The 22,764-nt window shown below is 43.9% G+C and overlaps 1 protein-coding gene across 1 annotated transcript in view; it reads right to left on the reverse strand.

Annotated features, from left to right (window-relative positions):
• Positions 1-3,890: 3,890 nt before the first annotated feature.
• Positions 3,891-22,764, reverse strand: part of LOC134400205 (cysteine-rich protein 1-like) — a 31,217-nt gene continuing 12,343 nt past the window's right edge. The window contains exons 2-4 of the mRNA XM_063128502.1: positions 15,674-15,768; positions 8,055-8,109; positions 3,891-4,197 (exon numbers count right to left, since the gene is read on the reverse strand). Of these exons, the coding sequence (XP_062984572.1) occupies positions 4,115-4,197; positions 8,055-8,109; positions 15,674-15,768 (233 nt within the window). The 3' untranslated portion in view covers positions 3,891-4,114. The remainder of the gene's footprint in view (positions 4,198-8,054; positions 8,110-15,673; positions 15,769-22,764) is intronic.

The following is a 22,764-nucleotide window of genomic DNA, read 5'->3' on the forward strand; positions in this document are numbered from 1 at the left end:
GTATTGGATTATTTATTTATTTATTTATTTATTTATTTATTTATTACATTTCTATACCGCCCAATAGCCGGAGCTCTCTGGGCAGTTCACAATTAAATTAAAGCAGCTCTAGATTAAAGGCACACACACAAGCCTTTGCCATCCTTTTTAAACTCAAGAGAGATGGGGGAAACTGAACCCAGAGAGAAAGTCTACTTTCGTGTCCCTACCAAGCACACTTCTGAAGATCATGGAACATGGATTGGAACCTCAGAAGTTGGACGCTGCTGCTATTTATTGCTTTAAAAAGCTTGTGTTTGTATCACAGCCAAAATCTGGGGGCAGGTTTGCTTTTTCTAATTCCCACAAACACTCTTGAAGTCACAAAGTGGTTTCTCAAGTTTGAGATGGGCTAAACATTCTCACAGGAGCTGTGAAGACTGGCATGTGCATCTGGCTGAGCTATTTATGGACCGTGTGCCTGTACCCATAGAAGTACGGCTAGGCTCTGCAGATAACACTGTATATATTACCTGCTGCAATGAAAATGTTCCTTTGGCTACACATGCTGATTTGCAATCTATTCCACAATTCAGGAAGAAAATGCCTTCTCATTCCATATCTCTGCTGAATTTGCCCATATAACATATCGATGACTCTGTGCCCATGAAACAGAAGAGTTCAAATTGCAGTCACTTGACTCATTTACTCGCTTGAGTAAATGATTAGTTTGATGTTCATTGTTTGGGCCTTTTGTTGTTGAAGTTTTTTAAGTAGTTGGTCAATGATGTGATTCCAAATCACACCACTCAACTGTGAGGTTATGAAACTTGACTTTATTAAAGTATTTATTTTTTAATGAAATGATACCCTGAAGGTTCATCCACAAATTTGAAGCAGAGATATAGGATGGCCATGTGTCCCCCTTTAGAAGGGCTAACAGAGATCTGTCCCCTATCTGAAAGACTGTTCCGTTTCAATTCTAGTTGAACGTCTGAAGATAATGGACTGTTAGAACTGTTGCCCATCAACAATTATCACCTGGGGAGCAGACTAGTTACAGCCTTCAGCACTATAGTGAGATGTGTTGTATTTCTATTTTAATAATAAATAAATAAATAAATAAATAAATGCGCATCTGTACATATAAATTAACCTCTGCAATTTTTATGCAAGTCAGTGTAAGAATCGCTTCTGTTTCGTTTCTTTGTTTTTTAATCATCTGGGAAAGCTCTGAAACATATGAGCAGTGTCGTGATTCATTCCTCCAATATTTTCAGGATATGTTGTGTCTATCTATAGAAAATACTTGTGGTGCCCAGATGTAATGAAATAAAGTTTTTATTGTTGATCCGTACTATTCAGTGTCCAAAGGCTTATCTACTCCAGCATTTGGTTCCCACAGTGGCCAGCCAAACTGCCTGTGGGAAGCTCACAAGCAGGACGTGAGTGCAATAGCACCCTCCGTCTCACGTTCCCCTGCAACCGGGAAACAGAAGGTAATGTATACAGCCATTATGACTAATGGCCATTGATATCCTTGTCCTCCAACAGTTTGCCTAAACCTGTGGTCCCCAACCGTTTCGGACCTGTGGGCACATTTGGGAATTTTAGAAATTGTTATGGGCACCACCACAAAATGCCTAATCAGCGGGTCACCTCTTTGACGTCTACCTGTCGTGTCTGTGGATCTTAGGCTGCATCTTATTCAGCAAAAAACCTTTGCTTCAGGACTATCAGACACTGCAGCATCTCTTTAATAAGGGATTGTCTAATTCAGCTAATTGCTGGCAGTGCAATACAGCTAATGCTTCTTTTAAATATATATTTTGTCCAGTATTTTCTTCTTGGCGGAGGAGGGGAGAGAGTCCACAGAAACATTTTGTACTGGAACAATCTTTAATATTCACTGATGCATATTATTTAACTGCTTCATAGAAATTAATAAACAGCATAAATGGATTCTCTGATGCTAAAAGTCTGATATTACAACACTGAAAGGATAAACGCTCACCTCCTATAGTGCAATGGATTGAGGACTTTAAATGATTTCTATATTTGAACAGGAGGCATATAGAGGCCACCTTTAAATTGATACTTATTTGGATATTTGATCCGCTTTTGTTGAATTTATTTATTTATTTATTACATTTTTATACCGCCCAATAGCCGAAGCTCTCTGGGCGGTTCACAACAATTAAAACCATCATAAAACAACCAACAGGTTAAAAACACAAATACAAAATAGAGTATAAAAAGCACAACCAGGATAAAATCACGCAGCAAAATTGATATAAGGTTAAAATACAGAGTTAAAACAGTATAATTTAAATTTAAGTTAAAATTAAGTGTTAATATACTGAGTGAATAAAAAGGTCTTCAGCTGGCGACGAAAGGAGTACAGTGTAGGTGCCAGGCGGACCTCTCTGGGGAGCTCATTCCACAACCGGGGTGCCACAGCGGAGAAAGCCCTCCTCCTAGTAGCCACCTGCCTCACTTCCTTTGGCAGGGGCTCACGGAGAAGGGCCCCTGTAGATGATCTTAAGGTCCGGGTAGGTACATATGGGAGGAGGCGTTCCTTCAAATAACCTGGCCCCAAACCGTTTAGGGTTTTAAATGTCAATACCAGCACTTTGAATCGGGCCCGGACCTGGACTGGCAGCCAATGAAGTTGTAAAAGGACTGGCGTAATGTGATCTCGCCAGCCAGTCCCTGTTAGTAAACGGGCTGCCCTGTTTTGTACCAGCTGAAGCTTCCGGACCGTTTTCAAAGGCAGCCCCACGTATAACGCATTGCAGTAATCCAAACGAGAGGTTATCAGAGCATGGATAACTGTAGCTAGGCTATCACTGTCCAGATAAGGGCGCAGTTGGTATATCAGCCTAAGCTGATAAAAGGTGCTCTTTGCCACTGAGTTCACCTGTGCTTCAAGTGACAGTTCTGGATCGAAGAGCACCCCCAAACTACGGACCCGATCCTTTAGGGAGAGTGCAACCCCGTCCAGGACAGGGCAAACATCACCTCGCCGGACAAATGAACCCACTAACAGTACCTCTGTCTTGTCTGGATTGAGTCTCAGTTTGTTAGCCCTCATCCAGTGAAGCCTATACATTGAAGCCTATGTATTATTGCTAGAAAGTTGTAAACATGTCACATGTATTCTTTGCTATGGATATATACAAATCGATGTACGTATAGTAAAAAAAAATGTGGAAAAAGGTTTTGGAGAATGCTTGCAGGTGCCATATTGGGGGAACCTTTTCATGGGCACCATTGGAGAATTAGAGCCAACTCCCTTTTAAAGCCGCCCAAATTGGTGGCCATCACTACATCTTTTGGTAGCGAATCTGAAGATGTCTATTGTGGTAGCGAATTACTTGATGTGAAGCTGGATAAAGGACATGGAAGTACAAAACTGACAATGTTCACCAGAGTTTTATTATACATTGTCAACGTATACCAAATAAGCATATTCTTTAGTCAAATTAAAATTAAGGATATTCCCTATTTCCCAACAGGTATACATACATCTCACCAACACTAGTTATAACATAAAATATATTTCTCACAGCTGTAGTATTAGGATTAAGTCCATTTTGGAAGTTGGCTGAACTTGTCTGGATTAGTAGTCATATATAAGTGACCTTTGTCAACTGAAATTATTACAATGTGTACCTGGAATGCAGATTTATAAATTGTTATAAAAATCTATTTTAAAAAGATATAGAGCTTCTCTACATGAGTGATTTATTGCATGCTCATGATTGGCCAGTTTGCCAGTCCTTTAGATGATGTCATCAACTGCCAGGATGTCTCCCGCAATTCCCCCCCCCTTATGCCACTTAAAAACACACAGAGATAATCAGCTATTTTTTTTTAAAAAAAAAAAAAGCACAAAAGCTGGTGTTGTGCTATAATTCCACCACTAGATGGTGACATTTTATTAAAGTGAATGGAGCAGGCAGATAGAGAAAGTATTCAATTCAAACCATGTGGTCACCCTGATTGCAATCCCAGAACGAAACTGGAAGCAGAAAGCCCCGGTAAGGCTGCGGGATGTTTTTTAAAAATGAAGAGAAGCTCTTATAAAGGTTTTATAAAGTGCTGCTTCCATAACATAATGAAGAAATGACATTTAGGACGCTTTTCGGATTTCTGCTGAAGCCTTCGAAGAAGGAGATCCACCAAATGATGAGCGACTTGTTGAAGGCCTTGTTCCTTTAAAAAATATTTTTGTTAACATTAGGTGAGGTGGGGGAAGAATACAGCCATAAAGAGAAACTCACATTCAAAAGTTGATAATTAAGGCCTGGTTCAGACAACACGCTAAACCATGCTGCTTAACCCCAAAATGGTTAAGGGGATCCCTTAACCATTTTGGGGTTAAGCAGCATGGTTTAGCGCGTTGTCTGAACCAGGCCTAAAACATGGATTCATGCTGTAAAATCTGGTGCAGAAACCTAATCTTCAGTACTTCCTTTGAAAACCTTATCAAAGATTCCTCTTGCCAGGACATTAAGCCTGCTCAGAGTTCTGCAGAAGCCTTGCCAAAAAGGTTCAATTAAAACCTGGACTCGGCTGAACTTCTCAGTCTCACGAGAAACCAAAATGAACATAACCTCCGATGTTTTTATATCGTTTTACATAATAAGCTGTAGATGTGCAACCCGGTCCCAGTTTATACACCTGTAGTAGACAGCAGGGGATTACACTCAGGTTGGATGGCATTACACATTGTACTAATACCCAAACTTGCCTAAGGCAGAAACTCGATGTTTTGGCCAATAAGTGGTTGTTGCTAAAAGTACGTCTCCTTCCTAGGTAACTGTCAGTAAATTAAATACATGCGATGTCATGGCCTCACGACTTTCCTCCCCCTGCAAATGGCAGCCAATAAAGTGGAGGGGGAGCAGAGAAACTCACAGTGCAACAATTTCACTTTGCAAGTTTTCCTTTGCTCTGTGTTTAGTTTGCCTTATGTTGCAGGGAGAAGAGAGGAGAAGCAGGTCTGTAGCTCTTGGGAGTGGCAGCCACGCTCTGACTGGGTTTGCACCATCACTGCAGACCACCATGGCTTATTTAAGCCATGGTGGGTCGCAGTGCATGCCGACTACCCTTCTGAATATTCAAGTTGTGGCAGGTTGGTTCTGTGGCTTATCGTGTCATGCAAACCTGGTGAGGGTGGCTTATGTGAAGGTTAAACAACCCTCACATAACCCATGGGCTATTGTAGGGTTATGTGAAGTTTTTTTTTTAAAAAAAAACAACCTTGTATAAGCTACCGTTGCTGGGTTCGCACAACACCATAAGCCATGGTGCCTGCCTGCCATGGTGGTGAATATTCAAAATGGCTGCCAGCATTCACTGCAACCCAGCGTGACAGTGGGCTGAGGTGATCATGCAAACCAACTTAATATCTCTTAGCAACAGGGTTCCATCTGAGGCAAGCTACTCACTCCTCATTGGCAAAGTTGACAGAATCATTCTGCAGGTTTGTTATAAGGATTTCGCATCAAGCGTGTGTGCACACTTTGAAGCCTTGAAAGGCTTAGTATAAATAAATATTAGGGTTTTTTTTATCATCATCATCATTCTTAGTGCCATCAAATGATTCAAAGATCAGCATGGGTATGTCTTAAGGTCCAATGGGCTATGCGGCACACTCTGCCCTCTGGGAGCCTTTTTGGCAAAGAATGAGGTCATAAATTAAATAGAGAAATGAATTGAAATTTACTGCAGACCTCTCCATGGTCATTCCCTATATTCTAAATGATTGAATGCTAAAGTCCATTCTTTGCAAGAAGCCAGGACTGTCTTCTTTACCATGGTTTAAAATCTGCACTCTACCTATACAACAATTTATCCACTGGGCCATTGGAGTGCCTGTCTTTTCCCACAAGATGGACACTGAGTAGTAGAAGGTATTGCTCTAGACCTTTCTACCACCGCCCCTCTTTCCTCCTGAGAGATTGCTGGGCTCTCCGACTACCATAATTGGAGAACAACATACGGTATGTTCCACTTCGCCGGAGCTAAGAAAGGGCTTGCTGACTAAGTGGCAGGCCCAGAGTGTACGGCGAAGTGGGAATTGGCAGCGCCTTCACTTTCACCTTTTCTCACCCCTTTATGCCAGATGCCATGCACAGAAGGAAGGCTGGCTTCTGGCCAAACGGATGCAAGGAAAACGAAGTGTTTTTCCCCTCGCTTCTGTGGATTTATTTATTTATTTATTTTGTTACATTTTATTACATTTATATACCGCCCCACAGCCGAAGCTCTCTGGGCGATTGAGCTTCCAGCGAAGCAAGAAGGAGTGAATGAAGAATGATAACAATGTGTGTGTGTGTGTGTGTGTGTGTGTGTGTGTGTGTGTGTGTGTGTGGTCGGAATGTCTGCAATGTATTGAACCTGACCGACCTCAAGAAAACTCCCATAGAATCAACATAGTTAAGATTGTTGATACAACTGCGGTGACCCGGCCATCTGAATCAGCCCACACCACTGCTAACATGCCAGTGCATGCAACCAGAGCTGCAGCTAGGTAAATTTAGACCCTGGACTTAATGGACTTATTCGTTGATAGGGGTGTGGCTTTAGATGGCCATGTGGACTTCTTCAGTTGTGAAGAGTACAACTAACATTTCTCTTCTCTCCCTTACCCATACCATGGAATGCTTTACAACTGCTTCTACATTCCTGATAAGTTAGAGCCCCCCAAAATCCCACAACAAATAAAAACTGTTAGCAAAGACTGGTTGAAAAAGGAAAGACTGTAAGGATGTGCTATTTTGCATTTTAAACTCACTTCAGTCATAGCACCAGCATAACTACAAGAATAACATGAAGTTTGCTTCCACTGCTCTGATGCTAAACACATTTACTTGGAAATAAGTGCCGTTTTGTCTTCGATGGGATAATATAATATATTTTTGAGGTAAAAAAAATTAAAATAAAATTAGCATCTCTAACTATGTTCATGTCCACCTGGTACCCTCTGAATATTAAATGTTTAGAAAAATAAGATGGAAGAAGAGATGCTGTGAAGAGCTGGTACCCGGCTTGTTTGCTACTGCCCTACCTGCTGCTCTCTGGGTGGTTATTTGGGGCAGGCAGGCAGGCTGAGGACCTCACCTGTGGGGCCCTGGACTTTGCCCCCAGGGTCCGTGCCAAGTTGCAAGAATGCATGCAGCTAGTTTAATGGAGCATAAATTACTATAAGAATCACACAGTTTAAGTAAAATCCTTGTGTTGCACACTCGCGTCTTCTGTATGCATCAGCAAATATTACAACACCTGTTAAAAGCTAGTTGTCAGTGAGAGGGATGTACAGATTTTCTACAACCCGTTCCACCTGCATTTCACAGATTGTTAGGGGCCTTTCATTCCATCGTCCGCTCATTGATGGAATTGGTTTTTTGGGGCTAATTTCCTGAATTCGCGCAAATTTGCATTTGTGCAAATTTGCACCTGTGAAAGTGTTCGAACACCACCACCACAGCCCTCAGCAACCTATGAAGGAAATATGCCGTTTCAACTTGTGTTCTTTTATTTTGCATATTTTTCTATGACTAAATAGGCATAAATTTCTGAAAAGTATAAAGACTATTCCTCGCGTCTTCAGTATACATGCGACTTGTGAAAAGCCAGTCTGCTGTGGAATCCCTAGCAGGGCCGGTGCCAGACTATTTTGCACTGTAGGCAAGGCAAACTACTTGCACCCCCCCTCCAAATTCCCAGCTTCAATTCAGCTGTTCAAGAAGAGTTTCTGAACTATATTTTCCTTTTATTATGTTTTTTTCTTAACACAGATAATTTGTACAAAACTGTGACCTTTAAAGGGCAGTACAGTGCCCCTCTGAGGTCTGCGCCCTAGGCGGCTGCCTAGCTGGCCTAATGGTAGCGCCGGCCCTGATCCCTAGGCCGGATCCCTAGAAATCTGAATGCATGTGATTCCGTTGCGGATTTCTCCAAGAGGCCTAGTTGGTCAGAGAAGATGATGATTCCCTGCCCTTCCTCTTGCCTCACAAACAGACGTCTCTATTGCATAGCCACTGTGTTAGGGAATGGGAGTTTACCTCTTGGTCCAAAGCGCTGAAGATAGCAATAGGAGCAGTAAGGTTTGTCATCATACTGTGGAAACAGAACATAAAAGGGTCAGTTGTCACTCATTTGCTAAGGGCCTTTATTCATCACGAATGTCACACAAGCTGTTGTGTGAGACACTGGCATGACATGGAAGGTGCTGCCCCTGCTGGGCACTTGATGGTAAGTAACAGGAACTTGGTCCATGGCCATTGGTCATGCACTGGTTACTCTGAAACACTGGACTTTATGTCGCATCCCCCTAGCGTAAAAGGAAGTTTGTACCATTTGAATGTCAATAGGAAAGGGAGAGCCAGCGTGGTGTAGTAGCTAGAGTGTTGGACTGGGGATTCAGGAGATCCGGGTTCTAGTCCCCACTCAGCCATAGAAACCAACTGGGTGACTTTGGGCCAGTCACAGACTCTCAGCCCAACCTACCTCACAGGCTTGTTGTTGTGAGGATAAACATGGAGAGAAGGAGAAATATGTATGCCGCCTTGGGTTCCTTGGAGGAAAAAAGGCGGGATATAAATGTAATAAATAAATAAAGGGTTAAACAGTTTGAGGCTGGAATTTGCTGGACAAAGATGTATATGCATTTATTTTAAATAATGTCGCCCTATAGCTGAAGCTCTCATGGTGACATACACAATAAAAGCAAAAACAATACAACCAATGATAAAAAAACCCCAATAACAAAACACTTTGAAAATATTACTTAAAAACAGCAGTACGGAACCTGTGGACCATGGGCCTAATACAGCCCGCGGAGAACTCCAGTTTCGTCTGCACAGCCTTTTGTGGTTCTTCCAGGGGGCGGGGCTTAAAGGCCCATTTGCAGGAGGAAGGAGGGCAGAGAGGTGAAAAATGCCTCCATTGCTCCTCCCACCCTGCTGGCAGCCACTCGGCAGGGCCATGCATACTCAGAAGCCTCTGAGATTGGAGCCTTCCTTCTAAGGGGAGCGCAATCCATGGGAAAATCCTAAGGCCCTTGGCACGATCTCCCAGGGGCCATAGGATTGCGCTCTAAGTGATGTTTTATTAGAAACTGCCAACATGGATTTAGAATTGTTATTGATGCTGTTTATTTTAATTTTTAATTGACTTCATTGTGTTAAACTGATTGGATTTCAGTCTTTTAAATGGTTGTTCGCTACCCTGAGGCTTTTTTAAAAAAAAACATATGGCAAGGACATGGAGGGATTTAATTGAAAGTGTTACATATGGGTAGATATATAGAGACACATATAAACGGAATATTGGAAAAAATAATAAATGAGTTTCACCCGTCTCCTTTCAAATTCATACTTTGGCTGAAGGATGCTTGAATGTTTGTACTGTCCATTACTACCTCAGGACCTTTTAAATACAGCCAGGTCATTTCTCCCATGAAGCCTATTATCCTTAATCCAGGTGCTAAGAGAAAATTATTTATAGCGTTGGCACCAGTAGGACTCTTTTAACAATAAGTAGGAAAGACAGATCCCTACCTCTTCTTATGAATATCTTTCCCCCGTATCCCTCATCTCTCGAAACACACCTTGAGTTGGAAGCCATTTCAGTGCGGGAATAGAGGAGGCATGTCATTATACCTCCCCCAAATGTTCTCGTTAATGGGATTTAAATTCTGGCAAAGATGTGGGCGTGATCACGCAGAGTAAAACACACGGCTGTTACACAGGAGAATGGTATCAAAGCAGAGAACGTAGTAGGGAAAGGAATGTGGGGAGTTCACCCAGCCTTCACTTGAGATAACATAGCTGTACTTACTTTGTTTTATACGTTTGCCCCACCCTCTTTTTATTAGAAAAATGGTTTGCTCTGTACTTAGCCTGCACACATTGGACACATCCATTGGACACATCCATTGTCAAAGCACTGCTGCCCACACAGGCCTTGGTAGCCTGTTCTCCAAAGCTAAAATGCACAGGGGCAGCCTGACCGTGTGCTCTTCCAAGCTAAGCTCCATTCTGATGAGCTATTTATTTATGTATTTATTTATTACATTTTTATACCACCCAATAGCCAAAGCTCTTGGCTACGCTTTCATTGGTAGGATGCAGTGCTTAATTTAGGCAGTGAAGATGGCCAAGACTAGGGTGACCAACTGTCAGGATTTCCCCGGATTTGTCCTGGTTTTTGTTCTTTCCATGGTGTCAGGGGGGATTTTCTATAATTTTCAATAATGTCCTGGAATGACACACCTTCCCTTTAAGGCTGCCATTAGCATGGCAGGAGGGAATGACATGCTTTCTTGAGGCACATCATTTCCCCACCCCGAGCTCCAATTGAGGTCTTAAAGGGGAAAGTGGGTCATTCATGGACATTATAGAAAAGGCCCCAATTGGAGTGGATGGTGGTGGTGTAGAATGAAATCCTTTCCCCTCCTCTACTCCAATCGGGTTCTTTAAGGTGGCGGGGGAATAATGTACTTTCTGCAGGACTCAGAAAGCTGCTTCCCCACACACATACTAGGTGTCCTCTTTTTTGGTTTCCCAAATATGGTCACCCTAGCCAAGACTGAGGCCTGGCGTACTGCCAATGAGATGGACCAGGGCAGAGAAGTGCCAAGGATTATGCATCTTCTTTCACTAGATGCTACCTTGAGAGGGTTCTATCCTTAAAGGCGGCCTAGAAATAATTTTTGATTTCGATTTAGGCATGCTTAGGATAGTGGATAGTGTAATTAGATAGTTTAGTCACTAGATGGCACTGTACTTAATTGTATCTGGGTGGCATCAGAAGTTTTCTGTTGCTGTTCTGTTCTTGTTTAAAAGAAACAACAAAGTTCTTGTCAAGCTTCCTGACTGGGAAGGGGTGGGGTCCACAAAACCTTTCATGGTGTGGCATCTTTACATATGTGCTTGTGTACAGGACCCCAGCAGATCATACCTTATGGGCTCGTCTTTGGGAAGTTGTATAGACTCTATAAAGGTGAAAGAGCAGCAGAAAGCAATGCAGATAATCAGCTCACAAAGACATATTGCCTACTCCTTCCAAACGGGCCTCTGCTTGTTCTAGAAGTTAATAAAATAACTCTCTATTTCTCGAAATTGTGTTTTTGTTAATTTAATCATATCTACATTATTCCATATGAGGATAAGAAGTTACATTAGACCAGTTCAAAACATCTATCCGCCATTATTATCTACTCTGATGGGTAGCGTCTTTCCAGGGCTTTAAGAAGAATTTCTCCCCAGGCCTACTCCTGAGCCCCAGACCAGATATGCACTTAAGTGCCATTCTTGCATTTAACATGCACTTTAACAAAATAATGCAAATAGCTTCCACTGGGTTACGTGGGCTAGTTTGCATGACATTGCATGCCACCCCAGTTTACCCTCGCTGGGTGTTGGCTTGTTGTGATGTCAGAACCCAGTGAGGGTGGGTCATTGGGGTGGTTAACAAACCATCCAAACCCCAAAGACTGTTATAAAGTTCTGGGTGGTTTGTTAGCGTGACCATATGAAAAGGTCAGGTCTCCTGTATCTTTAACAGTTATATAGAAAAGGGAATTCCAACAAGTGTCATTTGTATGCAGGCAGTACCTGGTAAAATTCCCTCTTCATCACAACTGTTAAAGCTGCAGGAGCTATACGAGAGTGACCAGATACAAAAGAGGGCAGGGCTCCTGCAGCTTTAACTGTGAACCACTCCAGCCACCCATCCCTGCTGGGTTCAGATGTCATGACAAACTGTGCTCAGTAAGAGTAATTATGTGAATTGGGCTACATGCAACCAGTACAGACAGAGACTGAAGCCGTAGCTAGACCTAAGGTTTATCCCAGGATTATCCCAGGTTCGTCCCTGCCTGAGGGCTGGATGCCCTGTGTGGCACTTAGATGAACAGGTTTGACCCCAGGACAATCCTGGGATAAACCTTAGGTCTAGCTAAGGCCTGAGTCTGTACAGCATGCTAACACACACTTTTTGGTTGCATTTGGGTTGTTATTGAACCGTGAGTTGTTTGTTGAACCGTGGATTAGTGTGCACTCTGAACCCAGGACATTTTCCACAGGGTGGCTTGTTAGCCATGTAATATGGCTTATTTTTCTAGAACAAGCCACCTTGAGAACCCATGGTTTGTGTTTGCATTGTTCAGGGTGGTTAACAAGCCAGACTGCAGAAAATATCCTGGGTTCAGACAACAGGCTAACCTACAGTTCAACAAACAACCCACGGTTCAACAATAGCGCTCTCTCAACCACTGAGTGTGCGATAGCATGTTGTGTGAACAGCTCAGGGTGATTTACAAGCCACCATGGCTTCTTCTTCTTCTTCTTCTTCTTCTTCTTCTTCTTCTTCTTCTTCTTCTTATTATTATTATTATTATTATTATTTATTTATATAGCACCATCAATGTACATGGTGCTGTACAGAGTAAAACAGTAAATAGCAAGACCCTGCCGCATAGGCTTAACCACTCTGTGATCGTGCAAACAGGTCTGTGTGCACGTGTGCAATAATGATCAGGATAGCACGCAAACAGCACCTTCGAAGGAGCAATTTCCCCAGAGCAACTCACAGGGGATGCTCCAGTGCAGCAACCAAGACAGCACAATGGGCTGCAGCTGAAGCAAAGTCTGCTAATCCAGCGCATGCATAAACACTCCTTGGGTGCATGCATAGGTCTCTCTGGAATCCCACTCACTGCTTACCAAATTCCCTATTACCTGTATCAACATATCCTGTAATAAAAGCCTGTACTAAAGAGAATCATGTAATGCATTTTCTGCATCTTGATATCTTCCTGAACAGACTTGTGCCACTTACATCAGACATTCTAGGGACATATTCTTAAAGCTAGAACTCTCTGGTGTAAAAAAGAAATTGGTGGTGATGCTGCAATCGGTAAATCTCAAGAAACGGTCCTGCAATGGTACGTTTTTATGCTCAGTCGGTGTCGTTTGTGGCTGAAATGTCTGCATTCCACCCGCCACCCCCGGCCCCTGACAATGCTGTGCCACAAGCTGTGCAAGTATTAGGGCTGCTCCATATACTATGAATATTTCAAACAACCCACGAATAAAACTTAATTTAATGCTGCAAAGCGGATCAGACGTTCTTAGGGAAAACACTTTATAGTGTTGGCAAACTGAATTCTCTTGCTTTGGGTTTTCCCTGAAAGAAGCATATTGGAATCGATTCTCCTTTCCCTTTATCCAACACTAGGAGCCAGCACTTCGCAGCGGCCCTTCCTGGAACAGAATAATAGAAGTTGCTTGGCTCTTTCTGGACTTCAAGTGATGGGGATAATCTTTTTACTGCTGAAGTCAAATTTCTACACGGATGCCCTCCAACTTAGCTCCATTGAAAGCTACATAATATTATCACCAGCGTGTGTCAGCTGCAATTACTATGCCTCCACCCCAGCGGGATAATTTAAATCATAGAGGTTAAGGATTTGAGTGCTGTAAAAGCCAGTCTTACAGGCACCAAGCTATCTGAATTGTGTCCATCTATCCCTTTTGCTCACTGCTGCTGTCACCAATGCTATGTTTTTAAGCTTTTTATGGCACCCGGAGCACCCTCTTGGAATCTGCTGGGGTGATTTCTTAGGTCAAGAATGATTGGTAAAGAACTGGAACTATCTATTCCTAACTCACCCTCCACCACCAGTCCAAACTGGCAAGCTTTCAGCTCATTTCTATATATGTAAAAGCCTTATCACAACCTAGCATCACACTCTGGGATCATGCATTCAAATGAAGGGGTAGGACTAGGCAGATGGCAGGGGGCTGCTCCACTTCTCAATCACTCTTGTTGAATTCCGTGAGACAAAGGGTGTGTCTACATGAGTGATGTCTTACACGCTGGTCACTCATGGAAGTTTGCTGGTCCTTTACAAGACTTCATCAGCCTCCAGGACATCTCCTGCACATTCCCCCCTTTATCCAGCATTCAAAATGATCGGAGATAAGCTAGTAATAAAAGCTAATTGGCAGTGTGTAATGCTGGCATACCACTATGAACTTGCCGAGGGAGGACTTTTCTCGATTCCAACCACGTGTCTGCCATGTAAATGCTTCAGCACATTTCTTGATTGGAAGGAGAAGAGAGTAAAATGCCTCCCTGAACAGAGACAGATCTGATCCCCCACCCCACTGAGCTCAGAATCAAAATCCTCTGTTGATTCAGAGCACCCCATTAAGTTCAACAGGGCAGACTCACAGCATGATCTTATGTCTACTCAGAAATAAGAGTCCCTAGGGTTGCAGATTTACAGCACATTCTTACATCTACTTAGAAGTAAGTCATAGCTTTCCTGTGGGCTGCAAGAAAACTGTACATCACAAGTTAAGCAATGAAAACTCCATCCCCACTCCCTGCTCTTTGCACACATGCTAGGGAGGGAGGGAGGGAGGCAGTCCCTCAATTCAAACCATGCATCTGCCATGTAAAGAAGACCTTCCTAATCCTGCAAAGAAACTGAAAGCAGAAAGATCTGGTAAGATTGCAGGGTTTTTTTTGCTTAATGTAGAGACACCCAAAGTCAACAGGATGGAATCTGGAACACTGAAGCGGGAACAATGTTTAACCCATCAAGCCACTAGGAGCAGGCTGTTGGGGGCCACCACATTCCAGTGGTGGGTGGAGCCGAAGGCTAAAAGGTGGGGCCAATAAGGTCAGCATATTTTACTTAAAGCTCTTATTGCCAGTAACTAAGGCGAGGCAGTTCAGTCTTTTAAAAACCCTGCATAAAATCCAGGAAACCCCCAAATGATCAGTGGCTGTAGGAGAGGGGGGCAGGGGATCATCTGAGGGGTGGATTGGGACCCTAGGAGGGCTAGATTTGCTCCCCCCCGGCCTGAGGATGTACACCCTGCACTAGAGAAAGGAGCCAAGGGGGACTTTACCTCCACCCCTACGGTATCCCTGAGTGACCCCTTTTACTTAGTCCTATAAAAGCGCAGAAGAGGACGTGATCCACCCACCACCTTGATTCTCTGGGTCCTGGCAAAATGGATAGAGACCCTGGGCTGGAATCAGGGCCGTCTTAATGGCATTATAGGCCCCCGGGCAAAGCAGTACACTGGGCCCTGCCTACACAACCACTCACAGGAATAAAAATGTAAATTATCGATAAACTAAACTTATATTTATTGGTACCTCCAACAAAATCAGTGTTTTGACATTAAAAAAAAAACATGCTGTACAGCAAAGATTAATCAATACAAAAGTTTGGACAATATAACATGAGCCTTGAACTTGAAAAACAAAAATTAGTGTTAAATTCTGGTCTGTGCATAGATTAGCATGCCCCCCCCCATGCTCGTGGGGCCCCCGGGCAACTGCCCAGCGTGCCCATGCGTTAAGACGGCACTGGCTGGAATGCACTGTGGCTCTGTATAGAGAGGTGCAGTGTCCACGCACGCACATACAAACCTGGGGTCCCTGCAGTATTCAGTTCTCCCTCTACACACACTCGCACACCCCCTCCTCCTCTTCCCAGCCCTCACATTAAAGCACTTCTAAGCAGCCTTGCGTGTCTGGCAACCGGATCCCAGGCAGGCCATTGAAAGCCGAGTCCCTCGGTCAGGAGAGACAGATTGCTGTCAGGATGTAACAAGTGAGGGAAACAGACAGTTGGGGGCGATGGTTGGGTCCCTACCTCGGCGTGCTGGCCAGAGCTGAGCTGCCGTTTGCAATGGTAGCACTTCAGACAAAGGGGATGGTAGTCTTTGCCGAGAGAACGCTTCCGCTCAGCTGTTAACAGAGGAAAAAGGTATGAGTAATTATACTCCAAGCACCTCATTAATAGAGGAGCATATGTGGAATGCAGCTTTGATCCACAGAATTACTTGCCAAAGTAATTTCGGAATGAAAGGAGTGGTGGAATCCTTTAATGCAGGCACAATTTGGCATTTTTCCCCTCCGTTTTAACACCTCATTTTTTTTGCAACACGAATCTTTTTGAAGTTTGCTCAAACTTTACATATTGGATATTTCATATCTTGCTGGGACAATAAAGAAGCTTTCATCGTCACTTCAATCAGGTCTTGCGTTTCTTTTATATTTTGCCATCGTTTGCAAAAGCATTTTTTTAAAAAAATAATTAAAATAATACATATATTTCACCCCACGTCACAGAACGTTGAGTATATATGATTTGTGTTTTCTAATTAGGGGGCACTTGTGCCTTTGAGGTTTTTAGGAAATTCCTCTGAGTGCTCAAGGAGAGGCACAGTTTTCCTTGCAGGCTGAAAGCTTTGGGCTTTTGGTATGGAAAATTAAAATGAAAAGTGTTTGTTTGTTTGTTTATTTGACTTGTAATTCACCTTTCTACCAAAACTAGCGCTCGAGGTGGCTTCCATTCACTAACAAAGCTTGATAAAAACAATAATAATTCAACACCTTAAAGACAAATAAAACATGTAAAAGTAATTAAAAGCACAACCATAATGGAGTAAAAACAGCCGCCAAGTCAGCAGATCCACTTACACAACAAAGGCCCACTAATAAAGTGGTCTTTGCCTGCCGGCGGAAGGACAGCAGAGTGGGAGCCTACCTAGTTTCCTTGGCAGGAAGGTCCACAGCCAGGGAGCAGCCACCGAGAAGGCCCTCTTTCACACCACTACCAAATGCGCCTCTCAACGCCGCAGTCTTGAAAGAAAGGCTTCTCCAGAGGGCCTTAAGAACCACCATGCTCTTATGGGAGAAAGCAGTCTTTCAGGTAGTCTGGTTCCAAGCCTGATGGGGCTTTATAGATCATAACCAGCACTTTGAATTCCGCCTGGAAACAAATTGCCCGTCTGGTAGCCAGTGAAGCAATTGTAACGAGGGAGTTGTGTGCTCCCTGTACCCAAACCCCATCCACCGTCTTGCTATGACATTCTGAAACAGCTCAAGTTTCTGAATAGTTTTCAAAGGCAGCCCCAAGTAGAGCACATTTACAGTAGTCCAAATGGGATGTAACTGAGGCATGTGCGACCGTGGCCAGATCAGACATCTCTAGGAAGGGGCATAGTTGGCACACTAGCCTCAGGCCATCAGTTGTGCAAGTTACTCCTGGCCACTGCCGAAACCTGGGCATCCAGCTTTAAGGCCAAGTACAGTCAAACTGCAAGTCTTAGTTCTCAGGGGCAATGTAACTCCATCCAGTAAGTAGACTACTAAAGTTAATATTTTTGCAGTTACACAAGCGTGCTTTATTCTACTAGTTAGGCAATTTATTACCTTTTATTTCCTTCCTCCAAAGAGCAGACAAAATGGTTCTTTCTTAATTTTATCTTCACAGCACCCTTGTGAAGTTGGTCAGGCTGAGGGAGAGTGATCCATTTTGGGTGATGATATCTCATACTATTAAACTGAGGCACGCACAGGCCTTTTGCCAAGGCAGAAACCCTTTGCTCCTTCCTTTGCATACGTCATGATTAAATCAGGAAGTTTCTAATAAACCATAGTTTCCTGTTTGAACTGAACCAGGAAACTGTGGTTAGCAGATTTGGAACAAGTTGGGTTCTTAAACCAACTTCAGACTGCGATTTAAGATCCTGGGCTTGTTCTGAAGCTGGTAATTAGGGATGTGCTCCGCTTCTTCTCAGACCGGAGAAGCAGAAGCGGATCGGGGGGCTTTGCCTCCCCTTAAGGCGGAGGCGAAGAGGATCGGGGGAGCAGCAGAGCGTTGCGGAGCAGATCGAGGTGAAGGCGGATCCTTCGCCTCGATCCAGAGATCCACAAAAAAGGTAAGGGGGGTTTACTTGGCCCTGCCGCTGTCGCTGCCGCCCATGCGGTGACGGCGGCAGAGCCAGGTAAGGGGGAAGGGGATCTTACCTGCATCCGTCCGCGGTCCCGCGGCTGCTTCAACTGAGCTCGAGGATTCAAACAGGAAGACTAGGCCTGGTCTTCCTGTTTGAGTCCTTGGGCTCAGTTGAAGCAGCTATGGGTCCGCGGACAGACGCAGGTAAGGGGGAGGAGGGAGGGGGGTTTACCTGGCCCTGCAGCTGCCGCCGCCCATGTGGCGATGGTGGCAGAGCCAGGTAAGGGGGAGGGGGGTCTTACCTGCGTACGTCGCGGCCTGTCACCACCTTCACTAGAGCCCACGGCTCAACCAGGAAGTGTAGGCCTACAGTTCCTGGTTGAGCCACGGGCTCTAGTGAAGCTGGGATAGGCCGGGATGGACACAGGTAAGGGGGAGGAGGGAGGGGGTCCTTACCTGGTGCCACTCCCCGCCGCTGCGGAGCTCCGATTCGGAGCAGGAGGTCGGCAGTGGAGCGGAGTGGACCCTGGGCAGTTCAAGGCGGGGTGGAGCGGGCCCAATCCGCAATTTGCGGATTGGGCGCGAAGAGGATCTGGAGGTCCGTGTACATCCCTACTGGTAACCACAGTCTCCCAGTTTAAATGGAGTAGAAAACTAGTTACTTAGAGATGTTCTGATTTAATTGCAGCTCATTGCAAAGGGAAAAGTGAAGGGGCTGCAGGCACTGGCAAAAGGCTAGCACATATTTTGGTTTAATTAGCCATGATATGATGGTCCAAATCTTGCCAGTGACTGGCCCTGGATCATGTGCTGAGCTTCATGGCTGAGTGTGGATTTGAATCCCAGCCTTCCAAATCCTAATCAGATACTTTTGCCCCTATCATACCAGTTCAAATCACTAGATAAAGCTGCACGATTAAACCATGCTGCTTAACCATTTTGTGGTTAAGCAGCATGGTTTAGTGTGTTGACTGAACCAGGCCACAGTTAGGGTCGTACAGATTTTGTTAAATACATCCCGTGTTTCACAGATTGTCAGGCGTACTTCATTCTGTCATCTGCTCATTGATAGAATCAGATGTCCTTTACCAGAATTTCATTCGACTTGTGCTAATACTCCACAGGGCTAATGCAAAATAGCACAAGTCCTCCCCCAAAGTGAAAAACCGGTCCCCAAGTCTGTGGAATCTGAGTGACCCAGAAAAAGTTGATCCTGTCCAGAATCCGCAGGTCAGTTTCATAGAAATCTGAACTTATGTGAATCCCCTGCGGGTTTCTACGACATCCCTAGTCGTAGCTAGCAGAGGGATCCACAATCCACATTCTCTGGAGCATTGCCAATATACTAAACTGTATATTTAAAATATGCTGCAAAAATATAGGTGAGGTCTTATCGAAAATTACTTCTCATTTAGTGCTTGAAAATTCAAACAAGAAAGGTGAAAGAAGTTCCATCCGTTCCCCATCCAGATTTATTTTTATCTTTCATCTCCTGCCTTCCCTTGGTATGTACCTTCTCTGATTAATAATGGAGCCATCTGATACTGGAAAATAAATCTGTCAGCGGTTTTGTCCCGTCACCTTCCAGCAGGAAGCGCTGGGACTTATTAAATGCACGAAGCATCAGTCACACTTTAAGGCCATGTTCCCTTCGTTAGCTCAATTGCAGGGAATGCTCTAGCCTTCTCTGCTGAGCACAGTGCGTCCTCCTTGCCTTAGGGAAAAGGCTGTTCCGCACAAACTGAATGTTTCGCTGCCCTTGCTGAGGTGAAGCATTAGTAAGCATGGGAGCACATCCCTCCACAGGAATTCATTCACGTCAGGAATCTGTAGAGGGCTCCACTTCCTATCAAATAAAAGCTGAGCACTGAAAACAGTGCAGCAGTCTCAATCCTGCTGAATCCACAAACTCCAGAGTCTGGCCTCACTCACTTTGCCGAAACCATTCTCTCCAGCAAAACGGAAGGGAGCTGATCTTGGATCCTAACTGTATTTTCAAATTTGATCCTGACATATATTTTTTAAAAATATAGACGCAACATTTTCTGGAAGCTTTGAACCTATTGAAAAGGAAAACACTTTTGGGGTGGGGCGGTGAGTGGGGTGGGGTAGGGGGGGCAGACAGCAATATGGGTGAAAATGGACACATATATAGGGTGATCATATGGAAAGGAGGACAGGGCTCCTGTATCTTTAACAGTTGCATTGAAAAGGGAATTTCAGCAGGTGTCATTTGTATATATGGAGAACCTGGTGAAATTCCCTCTTCATCACAACAGTTAAAGTTGCAGGTGCCCTCTTTAATATTTAGTCACTCTAGTATAGCTCCTGCACCTTTAACTGTTGTGATGAAGAGGAAATTTCACCAGGTTCTCCATATATACAAATGACACCTCCTGAAATTCCCTTTTCTATGCAACTGTTAAAGATACAGGAGCCCTGTCCTCCTTTCCATATGGTCACCCTAAAGTTAGGAGATGGCGGGAGCGATGTCCTGTTTAAGGTGACCATATGAAAAGGAGGACAGGGCTCCTGTATCTTTAACAGTTGCATAGAAAAAGGAATTTCAGCAGGTGTCATTTGTATATATGGAGAACCTGGTGAAATTCCCTCTTCATCACAGCAGTTAAAGGTGCAGGAGCTATACTAGACTGGCCAGATTTAAAAGAGGGCAAGGCATCTGCACCTTTAACTGTGGTGATGAAGAGGGAATTTCACCAGGTTCCCCATATATACAAATGACACCCGCTGAAATTCCCTTTTCAAGACAACTGTTAAAGATACAGGAGCCCTGTCCTCCTTTTCATATGGTCACCCTAGTCCTGTTCATCCGAGGCCATTGCGCACCACGTGTAAACAGGGGGAGAACTTTCAATAAAAATATCATGGGATCCTCACCCCTCCATCATTCTAGACCCGTAGGTCTAGCTGAGGCCTTAGAGTGGTCCTTGCAAAATATGCTGAGGCATGCTTTACTGAAGTTTGCAATAGGGAAGGTCTGGCATTTGATAATGTATTTCATTGCTGTTTTTCATTAGCAAGTCACCTGGTGGGGTGTCCTATGAAAAAGCTCCCAAGGACATGTAATACTTAAGTTTGAGAGAGGCAAAGTAATAACGGAAACAAATTTGACATTTACAAATGGGGGAAAAATAGAGTATTGTAAGTGCAAGTATATCTGAGTTTAAATTGCTCATATTATCGATGGTCAGTTCAGTTCATTTCTTCTTCTTTTCAATCCTCTTTGTCGCCCTAAATATTCTCCTGTCACATTCCTCCTTGTAAAGTCAAAACATTGGCAAGCAAACCAGCTTCTTAAGGTCATGTTGTGCCCATAAGCACTCATTAATGGGAGGGATTTCACAGCCAGGACTCATATACAGAGTCATTTCTGACAGCATTTAGAGTACCATTAGTAAGCCATCAGCATTAATTACTCCTATTAGGAACATTTACTTGACCAAACACCACAGCAGTTCCTAACGGTGGTAATAGGTACTGTGGTGGTGGGGAACACATAGTCATGGCTAGTGATATGAAAATACTGCCAGTGGTAACCATTTCCATAACCATCAAGACTTAATTACCCCAGTGATTTAGCAACAGCATCATTAATTTCTGTACCTGCAGAGGAGTTAATTCTATCAGTTATTATTAATCACATGGGTAGCACTTTTAGCATGCTGTTTTATTCCCACAACTCTATGAGTTTGATCTCACGACTCAGGTTCTAAAACAAAACGTGGATTCTGGAAACGTCTCAACACAAAAGGCACTGCAGGAGAGGAGACCAGGGGACTGGATGTTAATTAGGACCTCATTGCTAGTCTTTCTTGAGATACAGGCACTGGAGGAAACCCTCCTGATTCTTTCCTCACTAAAGAGATGTTGGAGTCTCAGCTGAGGAACACAATACCTATCCCACTGTATCAGCTAGCAGTGGATCCCCAGATGTTGATGGACTAATGTCCCAACATCCTCACCAGCATGGCCAATGATCCAGGCTTATGGGGGTTAACATCTAACAATGCCTGGGGACCCGAGGTTGGAAACCACTGATCTAAGGTAGCAGTTCCACCACAAAAAGACCCAGAATTCTGCTTTCCTCAATCTCATTACCATACTCAGAGGTGACAACAGATGCAACCATGAGACCAATGACTCAGAGCATTTGGCTCAAGGGCCTTAAACTGATAACTGACTTTCACCAGGGGAGTGGACCACCATCTTCTCTGCAGCTGCATTTATGGCAGGGATGGGGAACTTGTGTCCCTCCAGATATTGTTGGACCCTAATTCCCATCAGCCCTGCCAGCATAGTCAATGGTCAGGGATGATGGGAGTTCTAGTTCGACAACATCTGCAGGCTGCAGGTCACCCAGCTCTAGCCAAAGGGCATGGTAAATTGCTAGCCTTCACCAGGGCAACATCTAAGGCTAACTTGGTGCTGGCCTTGGTCCTGACTCTTGCTCTTTGGCCACTCTATTCTTGATCATCTTTCTTTTGTTTTCTGGTTCTCAGCTCTCTGGACAGTATTTGACTCTATTAATGACTGGCACTACCTTTCTTCTGATTGAATGACACCAGAAATGGCTAGATAAGCACACAAATTGATCATTACTCTGAATAAATGATAGATTTGTCCAAGTTCTACTTTTTAAAATATTCCCATCCTGATCTTTGACACCAAAGTCAGAACGAGAAGCAGTGTGGAACACGATCTCAATTTGGAGATCAGGGCAGCCACCTCCCTGCTTATCCAGCTACAATCTCTTTTACTACTTATATTATTCAAAAGTCTACATTTATTCACGTGCACACACATATTCTGTTAAATCAATCAAATACGGCTGTTTCCTGTAAAAATTCCAGTTTGTGAAATAATTGCACTAATATTTATTTTATCACCCTTAGTGAGTGACTGAAAAAGGGAGGAAGGCGGGAAAGGGGGGGGAGTCAAGAGCTGGAACTAGGAAGTCAATTGGCCAGTTTTTACTGCAAATC

This window comes from Elgaria multicarinata, chromosome 6 (assembly GCF_023053635.1).
Source record: "Elgaria multicarinata webbii isolate HBS135686 ecotype San Diego chromosome 6, rElgMul1.1.pri, whole genome shotgun sequence".
NCBI classification, from domain to species: Eukaryota; Metazoa; Chordata; class Lepidosauria; order Squamata; family Anguidae; genus Elgaria; species Elgaria multicarinata.